General features: G+C 40.5%; 1 protein-coding gene across 2 annotated transcripts in view; it reads right to left on the reverse strand.

Moving 5' to 3' along the window:
* LOC310997895 (SH3 and PX domain-containing protein 2A-like) overlaps positions 1-20,956 on the reverse strand; it is a 59,211-nt gene that overhangs the window by 30,929 nt on the left and 7,326 nt on the right. For both annotated transcript variants that reach the window (XM_083987725.1, XM_083987724.1), the window contains exons 2-6: positions 18,529-18,609; positions 11,673-11,748; positions 10,597-10,673; positions 9,640-9,731; positions 485-516 (exon numbers count right to left, since the gene is read on the reverse strand). In XM_083987725.1, the coding sequence (XP_083843851.1) occupies positions 485-516; positions 9,640-9,731; positions 10,597-10,673; positions 11,673-11,748; positions 18,529-18,609 (358 nt within the window). The remainder of the gene's footprint in view (positions 1-484; positions 517-9,639; positions 9,732-10,596; positions 10,674-11,672; positions 11,749-18,528; positions 18,610-20,956) is intronic.

Raw genomic sequence — 20,956 nt, forward strand, 5'->3', positions numbered from 1 at the left:
CTGACATTTCCGTTTAATCATTTCATCAACTAATTGTTTTGTTTGTACGTTTTTCTCAGTGTGAATGGATGGTGACATTTTCAAATTGTCTAAACAACAGCGCAAAAGATATTTAATTAACAGTCATATTAAAGCAGCAAATATTTTGTGAAAGTGGTGTCACAGAATATTTTTCCTTAAAAACATTAATTTATAATCAAAATAGCTGGCAAACATGAATCGCCTTGTCTTTGCAGCTCTATTCCAAACATTTCTTCTTGTCAAATCTTGGTGCCTACATTAACACCAACAGTTCCTTTAGACATTTATGTGATGTGATTTTTTTTTTACTTTTTCAAACTTGCAGTGTTCAGAGAGAAAAATGTCAAAACCATGACACAGTTTAAGAAGTTAAAACAATGAAAACACAGTAGACACGGATGGAGAATAGAAAGATTGTCACAGGTTGTGCTGGCCAAGGTGGAAAAAGATTTCAGATTCTTACCTGATTTACGTTTGCCAGAGCCGCCACAGTCTCTGAAAAGGAAGCAACACCAGAGAAGCATGGTCAGTTTGAGTGTGAGTGTACTGTACTGTAGGTGAGGTCAGAGCATTAATACAGCATGATCAATCCAGTAACAAGTTACAGCTGAATCTCTGCCTGGGACTATCCAAGTGCAGTTGGCACACAAGTACCAAGCCAAACCCTCGTTGAGAATGCACGCAGAACTTGACCTACTACCAGAGGGAGGGAGACAGGGTGGGACACATACTGTACGGCTGTGTGGAGGACCACAGTATAAGTGTGTCAAGGACAGTAACAAAGCAAATCATCAGATCTTTTAGCAAATATACTGGTGCGGTAGACGTTGTGTATATAGGGGCTCTGCAGCTGCCTGTGTGTAACAGAACAGCATTTATTTACTTGACAACAGTATCATATCCTCTTGATAAGTCCCATTCATGTTCTGGTGTGAAAGCGCCTTTCAGTTCCAAAGCCTGGACTGTAACAAGACACTGAATGGATGAGCGTCACTGTCAATGAACCCGCTCTGTGCTCTGATGCTCATTTCCATGTGCACATGTACTGTACATGTCTGTGTGCTCCTGCTGCTGCTGCTCAGAACACTGACCTTCATAGGAAATACAAGGGGAAACAGGTTCATTCCTTACAAAAATGCACAACTAAATGAAAACATTTTTTGTTTTAAATGGAGCAGACTTCAGTTCAGCTGCAGCAAATATACAGAAATTATTTTCACTTGTCAGAAATATGTGTTTTAGAGGCAAACAAAACAAACGATGAACACAGGGCAAGTACATCGGAATTCATAATTCATTAGTATTGTCTGTTCAATTTGAGCGCTTATGCTTCATGTACTGTAATGCAGGTGCCTACATGAAGATACATCTCATACTTAATCCATTTGACAATGATTTGTGATACAACACGAATGCATAAACATTTCAAACAGAATCTGTGTACCGTTGTGTATAGATTGTAGCTTGATGCACATTTTAGGAGGCACTGGGTGACTGTTTGTGGTCATTAAGTTAGCTGCAGAGCTGCAGCGAGAGCACACACCGAGGAGAGGCTGAGGTTTGATGCAGATGGGAACAGACACCTGGCTCTCTGGAGGGGCCAGCAGCAGGACTGGAGCCAGGACCAGTTATGGATATGAGTGCATGTTTGGATAAACCTTGTCCAACATTTGCCAGGCTACAGCCTGTTCATCAACTCGTGTGTTTCAATGATTCCAGTTGACCGAAATAAAAAGGATAATTTTAACTATTTCTGGAGTTCATTATTTTACAAAGAGGTAGTACAAAGACACTATATCTGGTTTTGCTTTTAGAGGACAATAACAAAACTTTTTTTTTTTTTTTTGAATCAGGGTACGGTATGTTAGTGTTTGGTGAGCAGCACCATAAAAAAGTTTACGCTCGTCCAAGTTAAGCAACACTTCTTGCTTAATGAAAACATTTTTTACCAATAACTGTATCCCTCTGTTACTTAAGATAAAGTCATTTTTGGCCCAAAGTTTCTCTGTTTCCAGATGCAGCAACAAATATGAGACTGATCAGTTATGAGACATTCCCAATCAAACCCACAATAGCTTACAGCTCAGTTCAGCTTCATCAAAAACATAAATTATATAAGAACTTTGATGTAAAGCAACTAATTCAACCGTGAATACACTATTAAATTGGATGACACAGTAAGAACAATGTTTGTATTGGATCTTCAAGCAACATTCATCCTGTGGCAAAACAATTGCAAAAAGGCTGAGATATGAATTTCATAACTTTCTATATGATGTGATGGGCAGAAAACAAAACAATGTTAAACATTTATGCCGAGCCAACATAAATAGGCTTGCAGTATATTGAAAAAAGAAGCATAGTCTAAGCACACGGTGTACATCACTCGAGACATCTTTGAACTCACGACTTTCGGAGAGGAAATGTTATAGGTATTAAAATCAAAACAACACACACATCATAGCAGAGCGGATAACTCACACATGCTTGGGATGGAAACGCGAGTGAGAAAGTGAGTCGTGGACACATTTCTTTAGGTAATGTAGCATAAACTGGCGGATAAGTTACAGCATGTTTACGGGGGATGTGTTCAGGTAGTTTACATTAAGAGGTGAATTCGTCGTCATAGATGTTAAGCATTTCTGAAGTATTGTACGATGAATTATGTGTTTGTTTTCGCAAAGTCTGGTGGGGCGGAGATGAAACTGAGGGAAGATCTATAGAGAGTTGGGAAGAAATGATGGGGATAAAGTAGATGCTTGACCTGCCCTGCAAGCTGATGACCCATATCACAGAGCTGGAATAATATTCTTCCCAGGAGGAGACTGAGCACAGAACTCTGGCTCAGTGCACTTCCCTCCGTTCACCAGTAAAACCCAACACAAGAGCAGAAATACATCCAAACACGGAGAATTGTCTCAGAATTGTGTAAATTAGAACGTTTAGCCCACAACAGAGACTCACAGAGGTTATACAAGATAGTCTTTACAGTTCTGGTGTCATAAGGTACGCATCCATGAGGTACACGCCCCATGCCTGGAGATGCACATACAGTCTATACACATAAACATGTGCATAGGCTGCATGTGCTGAACACATCATTAAAAAGCCGAGCCCATGAGAGTCCATCCTAAGCTTCAGCTGAGAATAACCATCTGTTAACACACAACTGCTCCTCACTCTTTGTAGGTGGGCCTATTAGAGGAGGAATGTGTGAGATATTAGTTCGTTGCTCACATTTCTCAGCCAAGCCAGAGGACTGAAAGCGTCTGCCCTGCTCCATGTATACATTACACAGACTCTCCTGTCTGACCTCAGCTTAACCTCTGCAGGAGTAACCCCCCAGCTCAGGGGTCAATGGGTCGACGTTACTTAACAGGAAATCATTATGATAGAGCAGAGGTCTGGTTTGCATGCAGAGAGGCAGCAGCGTGAGGTTTATGTGTTAATATCCTCAAGAGAGGTAATGACGCTGCTTATTCAAATTCCCACAAAAACACACACACAAGCACAGTAAACTCCTGTGCACTGGTCCAAATCTCCATCAAAGTCTGGACATGACTACACAGTGATGCTAGAGGAAAACTATGTTAGTCTGACCATGTATCAACCACAAACCTTATAACTTGTAGTGAAACACTGATGTAAAATTAAGCTTTAGGTTGTAAAGAAAAGACTTAAATACAACTCCATTGCCTCTCTTATAATTCAAATACATAATTGCGTAGTTGTGTTTACACGAAAATAATGTTTCACACCGACTTTTTGTGGGACAAAACACAGGTTCCCACAAGCTAAATAATTAAATTTTAGGGTTAAGGATTAGCATTGCTTCTAGGCATGAAGCAGTTATAATCAAGGCTATGGCATATTAAGCTGAGTCGGCGCAAACGCCTTCCTGAGTCACAAAATCATGTGTTTGCATCTCCTTTGCAAGGAGTCGATCCATGGTGGTTGCAGCATCATGTACGCACATCTTGAGGAATGTGTTTTGACCACACATTTTTGGACCAACAGCATGATTTTAGATGCAGCAGTGAGAAAGTTGTCGGCACTGTTGACGATGACGCCATTTTTTCTTTAGTTGCAGAGCTTTCCATGTCTTGGCTCCCTCACGGCAACAAATTCAAATTCTTGTTTGCTTAAGTCGTCTGAGAATAAAGTCATACAACTGATTCCCATTTACCAAGGTGGTTCTCAACAAGTTAAGAGGGTGCAGTGCAGTTAACAAAGAATCCAGTAATGTGATATAGAGGCATTTAAAAGTAAGTACCTCTGAGAATTTATATTCTTTAAACGAAAACTATTGTGTACACGAAATGCTGCTTTTTACAACAGACATCCTTTAGGACTGTCTGAGCATGGTGGACTAAAAGGGCCCCATGCAAGAACCACATGTGCGAACAGACCGGTTGTTATGGGAACTTGTCATATTTATTAATTTCCCCTTTTATTCCAAACTAAATTCACAGCCAATCCAGACCTGTTGTATGAGCTGTGTGCGGATTTGCCTTGAGATCTCAGTGCTTTGGTCTGAGTGAATTTGGAGTTCAAAAATAATACAGAAATTATGGAAAATGAAATACATAAATCTAGTACAAATCACCATGGCTGACTAATTTAATGAGAGGTTTTTCAGATTTTATAGTTTTCACGAGCATATTTCAGCCCCAGGTCACTCAGTTTAGCAGTTGATTCTCTCACTCCAACAGCTGCCTCAGGGTCTTCACGCAGGTCTTTGCCCAGTTTTATCCTCTGTTGATCTCTGCAGTGTAACATCACCTGCGGCAAGCTGTAACATTATCCCTTCTAATATTACCATGGCTGTCACGTCTGCTTGCCCACTTCTCATATTAGCAATGGACTACTTTGCTTTAGAAAGACACGTTTGGCACCTCACCATCATTCTGAATCATTCTCTCTTCAGTTCTCTCACAATGCAGCTTTGCTCAGATGACATGTTGATGACAGCTGTACTGTAAATATTTCCCACTGTTTAAGGTACTCCTAAACTGACACTGCTAATTGTGTTTGATGTTTTCTGACTAAAGGATTTGAAGCTAAGGTAATGTGAAATTCTTATTTTTCCTCTTTTTTTGTAACGATTTTGTGAATGAAACATTCTAGTTGCCTTATTTGGTTGTTTTAGGGTTGTCAGTTATGGAAATGATCAAACTATATGAGCATGAACAGGTAGTAACTGTGAGGCTGAAAAAAGATATTCATCCTAAATTTACGCACAGTACAAAGGTGAGGGGAGGGCTATCTCCATGTTAAGAGAATATACAAAGATAACTTGGATTAACTTTATTACAAAAAGTAAATAGTTACTTGTAATGGAGATGATGGATATGTGCACACGTTTATGGGAATTACTCTTACTCTTATCACTGCCCTTGACCCAGATGCTGGCCTCAGAACTGGACATGGTCTCTTGGCGCTGAACACAACTGCTTAACAGTTGGTATGGATCAAATGCAGAGGACAGATTTCCCCATGGGGATTAATAAAGTTGATGTCACTTCGTAGTGCTCTAAGAAAGTAGTACAAAGCAAAGTCACATTGTAGATAGGGCAGTAAAAGATGCTTTTCAGTGACTAAGCAAAAACATAGGCCGGCAAAAATAATGATGGCCCATATTATCCCAGTAAAACACCTTCAAGCATACTGATGTCAAAGTCATAAACAAAATCATCTTGCCTTGTTACAAACAACACAAAATTTGCATAATTGTCAGCACCAACGGCGCAGTGTTGTGAGAAAGAGTAAAACCCCTTCATTTTAATTTTATTTGTGAACAGTGGGATTCATAAATCATTGAGGAAATCTAATCAAGCATTTTCTACATGCACTCTATCATGAGTAATAAGATGATGGTATATAAACGCTTGTTTCTAAATGAATTAAAATGTCTACTTTTCTTAACTTGTTTTGAGGTTTCTTATGACTTATACAAAAGCTTTTAACCTTCAGGCATCTGAAACTACTTTCAAAGACAATGTCATTACTTATACAAATTGCTGAACAGCAGTTTTAACTACTAACTACTGTATAACATTTCATTTATTGCATATTTGTACAGTTTCAGCTCAACTTCAAAAGAGGGGTGCCTGACAAATATTTAGTTACCACCTTTTTGTTTCTACACTTGCCAGATCACCAGAGAAGACATGTTTTCCCTACCCTCTAAGAGTTTACCACATAGCTACATTGCAGTTTTACAGTACAGTACAGTACATTATTTGTATTGTTTAAAAAACAATATAAATCTATTCATCATGAGTAATAATAACTATTTGCAGAATCTGCTTCATATTCATGTGATGCAATTGTACCTTTCATCCTTTCATTGTCAAGAGACATGTCTCACCTTTTTCAGGCCTATTGCATGGCTCCCTCTTGTGATGGAGCAACATCAAATTCTTTTTTGATAAATGTGTGCAATGACACCTGTTGGCCATTAGATGTCAGTAGCAGATGAGGGCTCAGCAAACACAATAGTGACTGAAGACAGGGAGACACATCAGTAAAACAGATTTTCATGTGACTGGCCTAATAATTAGTGTCAAGGGGCCTAACACTCCGAGGCAATGACCTCTGCCTCTTTTGTTATCATATATGTTTCTCCTTCTTTTTATTATTCATCTTCTGTGTCAATTTTTTTTCACTACTTCTACAGCTCTGAGAGAGTACCAGGCAAATTATATGTCAAAACACATGAGATATAGGGCCCTATTTTCCTGGCGCAACTCAGGGGGGCGCAGCGAGGCGAGCCCTGGCGCAGCTGGCGCAGTGGCATTTTCCTCCAGTGCAACAACGTGCGCAAAGGATTCGGTAAATTGGCAGACTGCTGTGCACCGAGATGGGAGTGGTCGCGCAGCAGGGGGAGGTGTCGACAGATTCACCTTGGTGCAGTGACAATTTGTTGCCGATAGACCGCGCGGAGAGTGCGCCGAAAGCTCGCCAGCTCCAACCTGGTCTACTCTCAGCGCAAGGCGAAGCGCAGCCAGCGGACTGGTATTTTGACTGCCCAGCGCGCAGTGCGCCCACGTCACCAAGACCTCACAGGCAGGTTTCCACAGTTCCAGGCACATTTAAATGCAATTAATAATAATAATAATAATCACAATAACCCCTATTTATTGTATCTGAATCAGCACATACACATATATCTATATAGATAGACACAGCAGTAATCCATCCTCATCTTTCATCTGTGTTAATTCAGTCAGGCTGAGTTTCCATTACGCATGCCGACAGCCTTTGATCTGTCATCAGTGTGACGGGACAATCGATATAGATATACGTGTATGTGCTGATTCAGATACAATAAATAGGGGTTATTGTGATTATTAATTCCATTTAAATGTGCCTGGAACTGTGGAAACCTGCCTGTGAGGTCTTGGTGACGTGTGCGCACCAAGTCAATTGCCTCCCTCTTCCAGGTGAAATCAAACGTGCGCCTCGCGCGCGGCGGATTTAAAGGCGAGGAGAGGAGCTCATTTGATTGGTGAAGATCTGACTCGGCTGTGTGGAACCCACTCCACGCCTTCTCTCCTCCCTCTATGCCATTTGCGCCGGTGGGAGGAAAGTAGGCGGGATGCGCCCCGCTGCGCTTCGAAGGAACATTGCAAACTGCTCGTGGACAGGGCAGGGCTCATCCACCACGCCTGCACCTAGTCTAGGAAAATAGAGCCCATAGTCTTTGTGAAACACAACCAGACACACTCATGCACTTACCCACACCCACACACACAGGTAACTTAATGTGATAACAGTTAGGATGTTTAAGTTAGAGATTTCATTTCATTTCAACTGAAACAAAGCAGGTAAAAGTATCATGGCAACCTGTGAGGGCAGACCGACACACAGGTCTTTTAGACAGACAGATAGGTAGACAGACTTAATCTTAGAGTAACATCAGCTATCAGAAAAATGTTTGCAGTGTGGCCAAAACCTTACTTCACATATTGCCTAAAGGAAAAAGTGTGCCCTGGTGCAGCATGAGCGGCGGCACTGATGTAGGTTGTTGTTGTTGTTAGTCACTTTTTCACCTCTTGCTATTGGCTGATACGATATAGGTGACATGAGAGGAGCAGCTCTGTCCCAAGATTCACATAATCGTTGGTCACATACCAGACACACCTAAATTCTAAAGTCTTTTTGTGACGCACACAAACATACCTCTGTCTCTCTGTCTTGCTCTCTCTCTCATTCTCTCTCTCTCACACACACACCACAAAACCCTTAAAAGAATAGTTCACCCAAAATTTAAATTTCACTCATTATCTAGTCACCCTCATGTCGACTAAGGGTTGGGGGAATTTTCAGAGTCCTCCGTGCCTTCTCGGAGTTACAGGGGGGCTTGGCGCAGCACTGCATGTCCATATGACAGTGGTGAACGGGGCTCACTTTTCTTCGTCCAATAAGATAAAAGACTGCTCTTCCTGGTCCATCCAAATCTCGCGCGATTTGCACTGACGCCGGCGCTGTAACTCCGAGAAGGCACGGAGGACTCTGAAACTCCTCCCAACCCTTAGTCAACATGAGGGTGAGTAGATAATGAGTGAAATTTGAATTTTGGGTGAACTATTCCTTTAAGGGTGTGGGTTTGATCCCTATTTTATGATTCCCATGCAACTGTCAAATTTCTACGAGGAAAACATTTCTAGGGAATGTGATGAAATGCTTGAAAAGACAACCTCTTGGTTATAAACAGTCATTTCCTCAATCCATTTTTAACACTTGTCAACTAAATAATAAAAGTTTCTTCACTGTACAGTGTCTCACATTGTGTGATTTGATCACATCATAAAATTATTTTTTTCTGAGCTCTTGAGAGCATGTGGCACAAAATGACACCATAAAAGTCATTATGAAGCAGCCCAGATCACCCAGTAGTGAACTGAGCACATGGGTGGCTTGGCTTTTAGACCTCAGCATCTCAATTTAAAAGTTGCGCTTGACTGTCTAGAGGAGTCTGGAGGAGGATCTCACTTTGAAGTGGGATTAGCCTGCATGGGTATTGAGGGTTAGAGGTGGTGGTCCTGGTTGTTGTGCAGAGACCACTCAAGATGTTACTCCACTACATTCTTTGTCCTTGAGTGTGTTTAAGTGTACCAACAACATTTGATGAGTTTAAATTCAGATCTTATGTAGAAACATACTGTAGCAGGCGAACGAATTAAAAGGAAAGAACAGAATTAAAACAAAAAGAAATTCAACAGTCAGTCTGTAATTACTCCCACTCTGACTTTGAACTGAGTTTGACAAATGACAATCTGCTCTGTGACATGAACTCAGACATGACTCATGACACCACTAATCCTTAGGTATTTGCACTGGGATCAGGTGTCACCTCCCAGAAATCACTATTAATAAAACACAATGCCTCTCAACGAGAACCAATCAATCATGTCTGAGACACAACAAAGCCTCTGGATCAAATAAGATCAGTGTGGGGTGAAGGGCAACTCTTCCAGCTGCTGAACCACACGAACACACACAGTCTGCTGCTGTGGTGTGTGTTTACAACCCACCAGGAGGGCAAATGTTTGGTATTTAACAGGTCATATAACACAGGTTATGCTATACGTATACACAGCGATAGTTACTCACTCTGTGGGAGGGTTCAGGTCCTCAGCTTTGGTCTCAAAGAACTTCAGGACCTCGTCACTTTGGGAAATGTGGGAGGGAAGTTTCATCAAAGCCTGTGGGAAAGGGAGGGAGGAAGAGAGCTACTGTTTGCAACACAAAAAACCACAATCAAAAGGTTGCATGTGAGTATTTTGTGAAGCATTGTTGGTTTGAATGGCAATGAGTAACCTCCATATAACATTTAGTCACAGCTGGCATGAGTGGACCAGGCGGAGGTGGGGAGGGTGTGGAGGGGAAGGAAGGAGGCTCTGGGCTGAGAGTGAGGGTTAAAACAAAGGAAAACACAAAAAAAGGTGACACACTACAACAACCAGCTGTCTCAGCCCGCAGACATTTAAAGCATGATGTGTCAGCCCACTTAAGTACATCTTTATAGAAACAAGAAGGGGTCTTGTTTTATTGTCTTTTAAGTTTCTTGCCTTCACAGCAAGTCTCGTCCAGTTCTTCCAAAAAGAAAACTGCCGCCACACTTGGCAACGCACCTGCCACACATTCCCTTCTCTGACCTAATGAATGTAAGAGGGTCAGGTAACCATCAAAACTCCCTGCTACACTTTAAGCCTGCTGATTCATTCTTTATTCTCTGGACTGTGTTTTACCCCCTGTGTGCCCCCATTTCCCTTGTTTCCTTTATAGGCAGCGTATTTACATTGGTGACAGGAAATGACCAGCGCAGATAGAGCAGTTGCTTTCCTGTTGAGGCTGGTGGAGGAGATAAATGTTGAGACTTGCCACATAAAATACTGCAGCAAATGCTCAGGAAGTAGAGCAGTGAAATGTGTAAAGAGCTCCTCCAACAACACACAAACCAAAAGCAAGTGTTCGATAAGATGATGTGTGTCAAGCTAAATGTGCTAATGTTGTCAATTCAAATTTGTAAAAGAGGTATTGTCATGAGACATGCAGTCTTCGTCTTACTTTGCAGTAATTATCCAGGTGCTTCAGTCTCTTGACGGCTACATCTCTGATGTGACTTCTGCGAAACAAGACTTTACCTGAGGACAAGACAAAGCAGTACATCTCCATTAGAAATAGAACAATTGAACTGTCAGATAAGTATCATTATCATTAAAAGGTCAAACATTTATTATGCTCTAATAAAGATTTGCCAAAAGACCCCAGTCGAGTGGATTCAGACAGAACTGATGATGGGATGCAAACGTATAACTTCTTGCTTCTACAGCTGATGAGTTATTTACTAAGAATAAAAAAAAAAAGTTATCAACAAATCGAGTATTATACTGGATGGAAATAATAATATAATTATCCATGGAGTTCATTAGCTATATACAGTAGTTTTTGGCCTTTATGTTTCTTAAACTTAACCTTTTATTTCCCCTGTTTGCCTTTTTTTTTCTTTTTTGTTGGTATCTGTATGTATATGTGCACATATGAGGAGTGCATCAATTTGTAGTGCTGCATCAACTGAAAGTTTGTATATTTTCCTTCATTTGACATAATACACTAGGAAAAGTATATTGAACACATGTTTCAAATGTTTAATGACAGGATTTAGGGATAGATTCTAAAACCAGACAACCCCTAATAATCCATAAATGAATGAGAGCAGCTGTTAAACTGTTTCTCTCTGTTAATCCTCACTTTGCAATTCTTAGGAGACTGGCTGTTAATATTAGTGTCTGCATGCACGAAACCCACAAACAGTGAAATTGTGCACTGGTCTGACTTGTAGCAGTACAGCTTGTCTAACAAAGGATCTCTTCACTGCTCTCCTCTGCTCTACCCACAGTGACTTTATCAGATTAGACAAATCCCTCTCTGCTAGCCTCCTCCTGACATTAGCAGACCACAAATTGATTTGGCCTGGGTGGAGCATGGCAACGTGGTAGGCCATGCTATGGAGCACTAACAAACATCCGTTGTGCATGAAAAAGGCATGTCTTCTTTTTTTTCCTTTCTCTCGAATCAGTCTAAAATTGATGTGACAATGACATCAAAGTGTTGTGCATGCTGTGCAATACTGTACTGATCACCTGGCAAAAAAGGAATAATCCTCTTTTTGGGATCCTTCTGTCCTCCTTCAATCGGGAACTTGTCGAGGATTCGCATCTGCAGGAGTTAAGGGGAAAGTAATAAGTGACACAAGCATGAACTGAGGAGCAAATGCCAGAAGATTCCTTTTTGATTACCACAGAAAAGAAAGATACACGCCATCATAAATGACAGGCAATTATCATCTTTAACTATTCTCTTAACTGTTGTATCTTATCTACCACAAGCTGATCAGATAAAAGTTGAAAGTAGAGGAATCTGAGCTGAGAATAGAAACAAAAGAAAAAAAGGGGGGGTTGTAAATTCTCCAGGAACAGTCGACCTCCTTGTTACAGTACACGGGTTCAACACAGGGTGTAATTACATCTGGTCTGAAAGGCTACTGTGTCATGAAGCTGCTTCACTTTGATCTGAGGTAGCAGACAGGGTTACATCATTACAACACTCATCTGGGAAAAAAATAAAAAATAAAAAGCAAGCAGCATTTAAGGATCTTCAAAAGCCATCAGAGGACATAATTAACACTTTGCGATAACGCTTGAAACATCTGTCCATTTACAGGGTCGGTCAATTGAGAGACACAGGAAGAAATAGACATGAAGTATAGTGTGTCAAGTCTTTTTTATGATGTCAGCGTGCAACTCTTTCCTGCAGTGTAGCAATTTGTAACAGTTTCAATACGCGCATGTTTATATGTACATTTGTCCTGTGTTGTACATGATATATGAGCATGTTTTGTCGAGTGCTGACAAAAACATGTGATGCAAATGCGTTAAGTATGTGTCTGTGCTGAATCACAGATGAGATTTTCTATTTTGCCACTTTGAATAAATCACAGCAATACCATAATGGCATGTAAGAGCATCCTACAGGAACAGCATGCTCAAAATCCAGATGCAGCCCTGCCTTTGTTCGTTCTGCCTTGCCCTTTTCCAGATGTGCTCCTCTAAACAGCGAAGACTGTGAGCGCCGAGCTAAAGCACACTCAGCTCAGGAGGAGACCAGGAGACTAGCCCCAGTCTAGACTGAGCCAAAAAGAACCAGGTGGACAAACAGAATCAAGCTTAGAGGGCAAAGGCGGATCCACTCTGTCTGGGGCTGTAGGAGTTGTTTGTAGGAACTCTCCAGTAAGAGGTGGTTTGGTTTCTCTTTTTGTGGTTCTTTCTTTCTTTTTCTGCACTCATTTGCTGCCTTTGCTAAACCTGTAAAGTTCTCCGAGAGCATGACATTAACTCTTAAACCCGTCCTTTGAAAAACATACTGTGAACAAGAAGTGATTTCTTTTGAGGAGAAAGAACAGCCATCATTATTGTCTTTTAAGAACAAAGTAATACTGCTGAGAATAGAGAACGGCAGTGGTTAACCACGCTTGCACACAAACATGTCATGGTGCGCTTTCCGACCTTACTAAGATCAGAGTTTAGCACTGCTAAAACTGAAAAGGCAAGGCATCAAGCATGATCCATGTAAACTAGGGGTGTTGCGATTTACAGTAAAATGAAATATCGATATCATGTTTATACACATAATAATACACTGATGACAGATATCATGCTATTAGTTCGTCTGGTTGTCTTTTCACTCTCAATTTAGAGTACCGTTTTTTTTTTTTTTTTGCTTTTGTACAGTTATAGTAACAAACTCACTCGCCACCTCCCTACAGTTGTGTTTTGAGTGTAACTAAAAAGAGAAAACACACATTTAACAAAGTTTATGATATGTTTGCCTGAAAGAAAAGTTGTTACTTTTTAATTTTCTACATAATATTGTCACTGTGAATTCTTTTGGTCCCAATAGCCACGTTGCGAAAACCTGATATGGCGGCGGCCCTAACACAAACCAGACTGCTTTTCTTTCGAACACTATGGAAATATGACAGCTTTTGTAATAGCACGTTGGCAGCTGTATTGTTTGTCTAACGTACTAAGCTGCGTACTCATCATGTCATCAGTCCCCCAGCTGGATGGAGCCGGAGCCGGATCCTCCCTCTAAGACGGGACGGTTCACTCAACACATTTGGAAAACGCCATGACTGACGGAGAGGCCTCTCGGCCAGCGGCTACGGTGACATCACCCTTGGCGTCGTGCCTCGATTCACTCATAACTCCAGAGAACAGGTGTGAAAGCTGCTGTTTCTATGGCAACAGCCCAACAACTTGAAGCCAAATTCCGAAGGAAAATATTTCTCACATTTCATATATATCCAGTATTTACTCCAGGCTGCTCTCCTAAACTCTGCACGGGATACTTCAGTGTATTAAACAGCAGTGTCAGCCAAATGTTCCCACTGGGAAAATAAATGTGTCTTTGTAGCAAAAGGTGCTATGATGAAATCACAAGTGCCTGTCTCTTTGTAGCTACACACTCCAGATAATCAGTGTTGTGAATTAATGCCAGAGAAGAAGAGTGCAATAAACACTCAGTCACCCAACATGTCGTGTCTATGTTTGGAAGTTGTATGTTTGTTAATGAAAAACTGCGAAATAAAGTTTGAAAAAGGAAAAAGACATGTTGCCAGAGGCTATTTTGGCATTACGAACATGAATTATGAGTGGCAAGAGAAACCCAAGCAGCTTCTGTAAAATGATAATCATCTGAAGTATTTAGACTAAAGTGGACTCAAGGGAGTCAGGAGCGCAACACAGACAAAGAGACACTCCACTGTGCAACAGACAAAGAAACTGTTGGTGAGGCATCTCAGACAGGGGGAGTTCGGAGGAATGTTTGAGTGGGAAAACAATCTGATTCCATCTCTGGGTTGTGTTTTGACATCTACTCGACAGTTGTTTACTGCAGGGAGATTATGGTGAAACAGTCCTCTTGGTTCAGTAACAGGCTCTGATTTCCTTGGAGAAAATCACATTTTATCGTGCACGTTGGTACAGAAGCTGCATTGACAGCATTATCAGAAGGCAAAGTCACATAACGTTACTTTGTGGTGGCAATGACTTCTGACAAAACTACAAGGTGTTGAAAATCTTTAGGCTGCTCATCTCTGCAATGCTTGGGCCCAAATGACTGTTATCAGTTTATACATGAATAGGGGAACTCTACCAATGTGTGTGTCTACAGGACTACTACAGCAGGTGTAGAAAACATTTAATTAATTAATCAAAAGAAATAAAAAACAATCTGCCACAATTTTTAACATCATTTTGTAATTTTACTGGGATGGGATGGGCTTTTCTCAGTGTTTTATTTTGACTGAGATATGAATGAATTAAATAATCAGATTAATCAGTAATGAAAATGACTGCTAACTAGCATATTGACTATATTGATTTTTTTAAAACAGTCTCTGTCATACTGTAGCAGTGCAATGCTAGATAATAACCTTTAGCTTCAATCTATTCTCATCTACTTGTTTGTCTTTATGTTTGTATTTCAAAGAAGCAAATGCTAAACAACTGTTTTGTTGTAGTTTTTTTTGCTGTAGTTGTTTTGTTTTTCTTTTCCTTTTTTTGAGAAAAATAACCTTGTTAAAGTCCCATTTTATATCAGGAATGTAGGCCAGACAAATTATAATGTGGACAAGGGTAGAGCTGACCTTGGTCCAATTCCCCAATCCAAAAATAATGACTACAGGATTTTTGGAGAGGTTTCTGTTCAAAAGGAAACCAGGCCAGCTTGCACACTCAACAATCCCCCTGTGGAATGCTATGGCCCATGTGCTCTGTCTGCTGTGGTTGAAGGTTGTGGAGGAGGGAGGCCTCTCCATGACGGTAAACTCTGTTTGAGACACTGACCAATCCTGCTCAAATCAAATGTGTGCGGGTCAAAAACATTTCCCTTCGACACTAAAAACAGCGTCAGACTCAGCAGTATTCAGCATGAAAACAAATGCCTCTAAACCAAGATATCAATGTGCTTAACTCTGCACATGCATTTAGAAAAGAGCGGACCTCGCCTCAAGTCAGCAGAAAAGACAAAGAGTGAAGGAATCAGATAAACAGGAAAAGGAATCCTAATAATTTATGATAATTGCTTCCTGGTGGAGAAGTTATGAGTTACGTTAAGTGCACTGGAGAGGCCTAAAACATTAACAGTGAGTACACTTTTGGACACCCATTTGGCAATGAAAATGGTTCCTTTATCTTTACAAGACAAACAGCGAAGCAGCCTGATGTTGACAACATCACAACATCAATGTGAGCAGCTTGCTGACTGATGTTCAACAACATATCAACAATCAGCCACTGCTTATAAGGCGTTTCTTCTTTTGTGACCTTACTTAGCCTCAGATGAGATCATGGTCACATTTATTAGGCCAAGGGTGTAAAATGCAATTTTCTTTCTCTGTCAGCCCCAATCGAACTGAACATGAAACATCCAACTGTGCTACAAAGTCACAGAGCTGTTCTGAGTCTTAAAAAAAACAAACCCTTCAAAAAGCTCAGTTTTTGCATGGAAAACTGATAAATATTTTATACCAACTCAGCTGTAGGTCAAGCGTTATGTCAGCATTTGACACTAATGAAAGATTAAGGAGACATGCTGCCGTGAAACAGTAGTCTTATCTAAGCTCAGAACAGAATGCATCTTCTTTTCAATCTTCAGATGCAAGGCTCCAAAATTGTTTATTATCCCATCCCCCAACCCTTTCCAGACCACAACTTCCTCCTAATTTCATTGAGTGCATTCTGGGATTGGTCTTTCTTTACATTGCCTATGGCTACTACATACTATGGTAAGCTCACTGCAAATACCACTCTCTGGATTGATTGACAAAACACCTGTCTATCTGTTGTAGGCCATTATATAGTGGTAAGAAGATGTTTTTTTTTAAATAATATTTGTACACCTGCTCCATTACTACTCACACAGTGTTCAGTGTGCTTCACTCAACACACTCCATCTTTCACCTATATAAGGACAAATAAAAACTACCCCCACCCATTTTTGTATAGACAGCTGCAGACTGTTGTTCTTCGAGTATTACCACAGCCAGACAAACACACCCCGGCAGCAGGGATCTATGGACAAGACTAATGTTTACAGAGACAGAAGAGGAGCAAGAGAAGTTTCCATCAAACGGGAACGGGGCCCCGTTTCAGAAAGCAGGTTTGGTGAAAACTTGGAGTTAGTTGTCTCAGAATTGAAGACAACCCAGGGTTTTCAGTTTCACAAGGCCAATTTGGTAAATGACTCTGAGTCATTTACCATGGCTTGTGTTTTTAATGGAAGAACCAAGTGGTATTGAAGCGCAAATATTTGTGTAGACCTACATACCATCCAAGACTACTGCTGAAGTTCTTCATGAAGTCGTTGCTAGGATACAGATACACATCCTGAGGCACTTTTAATAATATCAGGAGACTTCAATCATGTTTCCCTGATGGGCTCACTGGGGGATTTGGTAGAGAGATGTGCACTGAAGATAGAGGCAATTCTCAACAACTCGGATCATCCACTTCATAACACCTTGATGGACCAAAAAATGGCGGTGGTGGACGCCTCCTCTGATCCTTTGTACCTACTTTTGCAAATGGTAGATGAGCTGCCAGACAATTGAATTTCACTTTGGGGATTAATAAAGTTATTTGCATTGCATTGTATTGCATCATAAATGCAGCCAATGAATGCTGTTTAATTAGATGGGGCAGGTTAAACAAAATCATTACTGTTGTGTAATGAAATGATACCACACCCGTTTTTTAATTTTATTTTTTTTTTATGGTTGAAATAAATAAATTCATTCATTCATTCATTCATTCAACTAAGTCTATATCACTAATTGCTGCCAAGTACATTTTGTGCCTGCATGCACAGACACACACATAGAACAAATGTTGATAAGTGGAACCCTTTTTTTTCAATTAATACGCCTACTTGTGTATTGACTCGGTCAACACATTTCTGCCATGGGAACTCACGTTCTTTTGCAGCTGCTACAGTATTGCCTTTTTTTTCTTTTTGGATATGTGCTCATTTTCTGAATCAACATGTATAAATATGTCTCACTCCACTGGTGACAAGTAGGAGGATCGAAACTTTTTTCACTTGTTGTCATGGTGAATCATGTTATCTGTGTTCCATTGGTGGGGGCTTTTTATCTCCTAATGCGCAAGCTTAACTGAAGGTCAGATTAACACAGAATTGATTGCACACATCTGTTATCACCTATTCTGAGTTTGACAGTTCAGGTTAGTCAACCCAGAGCTCAGGTTTTGACTCAGAGTTTGTTAACAGTGCTGTTTCTGAAACGGGGCCCAGGGCAGATTTTTCCTGGCTATCCTGGCAAGAGACATGAGAACAAAAGGTTTCCTCTGTTGCCTTCAACTCGGCCGGCCCACCAGAGCCACAGTGCTGTAATGTGCAGTCTGGCTGAAGGGGTTATCAGAGAAGAGCCAGAAACAGAAACAAAATGTTTGATAAGGTACATGTACTGATTTCAGTTTAAACCCTGGTTTAACCCAGTGTAGATGTCTGGATCTATCCTTCTAACAAATAATCTGTAGTGTAGACAGTTCAGCTCTGAGAGGTTATAATGTAAACCTGAGTCACTGTTAAAAATGCAGAAACCTCACTGAGGGCTACTGGATGCCTTAAAAAGTCCTGAAGCACGTCTTCTGTATTCTGACTGAGCTCATGTTTTCTTCCTGCATCTGCTGACTGGGTTTCCCCCCATTTCCCTATTTACAAGCTGGCTGCAGCAGACTTAAATGAGACCTTTCATGAAGCTGCCTTCCAGCAGCTGAACAGAAAGACCAAAAGGTCAAACTGACCTCAGAGTTTAATGTGAAGGAGAAATGTTCAGGCCATTTCTAACATGTGATTTATTTTAACCATGAACAAAAGCTCTGAGAGTGTGTTGTGATTTTCACTAGTGCAATGTACCTGTAGGTCAAAGAATTTGCTGTATCTCCTGTAGATGACATGGGAAGTGGAGTCGGAGTAAGTGACGTTGATGAGGTACACCTATTAAGAGAAGCACAAACAAAAGAAGTCCATTAGTAACAATGTTACTTTGTCAAAGACACAACAGTACCACTCTAGCTTGACCTGTCCTAATGACACAAAGTGTATTCCATCCTGACTGAACTTCAAAGGGTCAACAAGGGTCAAATAAACTCATTAAATTCATCTGTTTCAGTCACACATTGGAAAACCATCAGGGGTCAGTGGGAGGGCCAATAGATTTTGAATAGTAGTTCAAAATCCTTAAATTCTCCAACAAGGCTCTTGCAAAGTTACATGTTTGTATTTTACTTTTAAAAAGTCCACCTAAGTCTGCTGTCTGAAGAAACAAATGATGTTCCCATTATGTCAACAATGTTTATAACTTGTATCTATCACAAGGAATAATGACAGGAAGTGTTTACACACACAGAAGCTGAAATGGGAATTTCGTTTCTTTGGCAGACATCAGTCATTCACAGAACACAACACTGTTACCATAGGTTTTCCCAAAATAAATTCCCCTTTGCCTCAACAATAAATGGGCCAAGAAACAATGTGCAGGCCCTGAGGTTCGGAAACAGATGGCAGCACCTCATACATTACCATTTTAGTGTATGGCAGAGTATTTACAAAAGTAGTATTTACACATATGGTGGCAATCTGCGAGAACATCAGTTACCAGTTTGACATGCAGTCTCCATTCTGCACACAGTTCATTACAGAAAGGGTGGAAGAATATGTTTTTCTGGCAACTGTCTATTTAGAGCATGACAGAATTTAAACAATAGCATGGCCAAAAGCGAGGGTGTGAGGAGTCACAATTAATCCCAAAGAAAAACAAAGGTAACTCATTGTTAATGGCAAATAGATAGGTAATCTGAACAGTGATGGTATATATTTGACAAGGGTGTTGCTGCAGTCAAGACCACCAACTGTAAACAAGGATAAGTTGCCACACACACTCTGTTTCCAGTGCCATGAGTCCCAGGGAGGAAGTCACACTTGAGCAGAGGGGACAAAAGACAAAGGGATGCTTCTTTCCTCTCTGAAACCGGATAAGCATTTCCAGTTGCTTAGATCATAGATAATGAGATTTTTTTTCTCCCCTCTTCCCTTGTGGAAACTTCCCCATCTACCGTCACCTCCGGCTTCCATCCCAAGGGAAAGACTATGCCCTGTGTTCAGTGGCCTCTGGGAGCTTCCCACAGCTGAAGATGGATGATGCAATTGATCGCTAACTCTCAGGTTAATTAATCCAATTGCATCTGATGGACTGATTGATTTCTGCAATGCCACTAAGAGGGGGGTCTTCAAATCCAGTTACGCAAGTCTGTCAGATAATTTAGAAATTGAACAATGCAGTCAAAAGAGTCTGCAGGCATCATAACATTTCTGCCACATTATACTTCAGCGCAGGAACAACATGGCATAATACAAACTCACTATGACACTGCTAACATGCAAAGTTCTCATTAAAAAAAAGATATTCTCAGAAATAATGTGTTCAATTTGTACCTTAAAGGGTCCAACAGTTTGTCACTGGGAAGTACCCACCGATTGTACCTCATACAACCCCACTTCCAAAAAACTGAACTATTCCTTTAACATGATAACATTTTAGTACCCTTCCTGTTAGTACCTCATGGGGACATTTATGCACCCTCGGGACATAAATGTACCCTTGGAAATGGTACAAATTTGGGTACAGCCCCAATGACGAAAGTAAAATAAATGTTTCATCTCATTTATTGATTTAAAACATTATTTAAAACTGCATTTAAAACTTTATAACTGTAGATCAAACTACCAAGCAGTGTTTATATGATTTAAACTTAGCTTTGCCTTAAAACTACTGGGGCAAAAATAAAAATACAGATTAATGTAGCAGTGAAATGAATCCAAAAACATCAGAACATTACCAACTTTGACAACAGTATGTTCAACATTGTACTCATTAATACCCTGGCTGAAATACAGTTCAACACATTTTTAAATTCTTTACATTGCAAAACGTATCCTCCTTCAGCGAAAGGCTGTACATACAATTTGTCAGGTACTGGTTCTAAAGTTAGCATAACAACATTCCTTGCTGAACTTTGCTTGCTTTTTGAATGTCCCAGAAAAAAGGTTTGATCATCATGTTCTGTCAAGCCACACTCTACTGTTTCTCCATTCACTTCATTATCTGAAAGAACTGAGAGAGAGAGAGAGAGAGAGAGAGAGAGAGAGAGAGAGAAATAGTCATTCTTCAAAACACACAAAAAAGCATTAAGTGAGTAAATTTACAATAATATAAAACTCCGGACTTTATTTTCCATTTTTGATACACTGGGAATGACTTTAAATGTGAACCCTCAGGGGACTC

This window comes from Trachurus trachurus, assembly GCF_905171665.1.
Source record: "Trachurus trachurus genome assembly, chromosome: 15".
Lineage (NCBI taxonomy): Eukaryota > Metazoa > Chordata > Actinopteri > Carangiformes > Carangidae > Trachurus > Trachurus trachurus.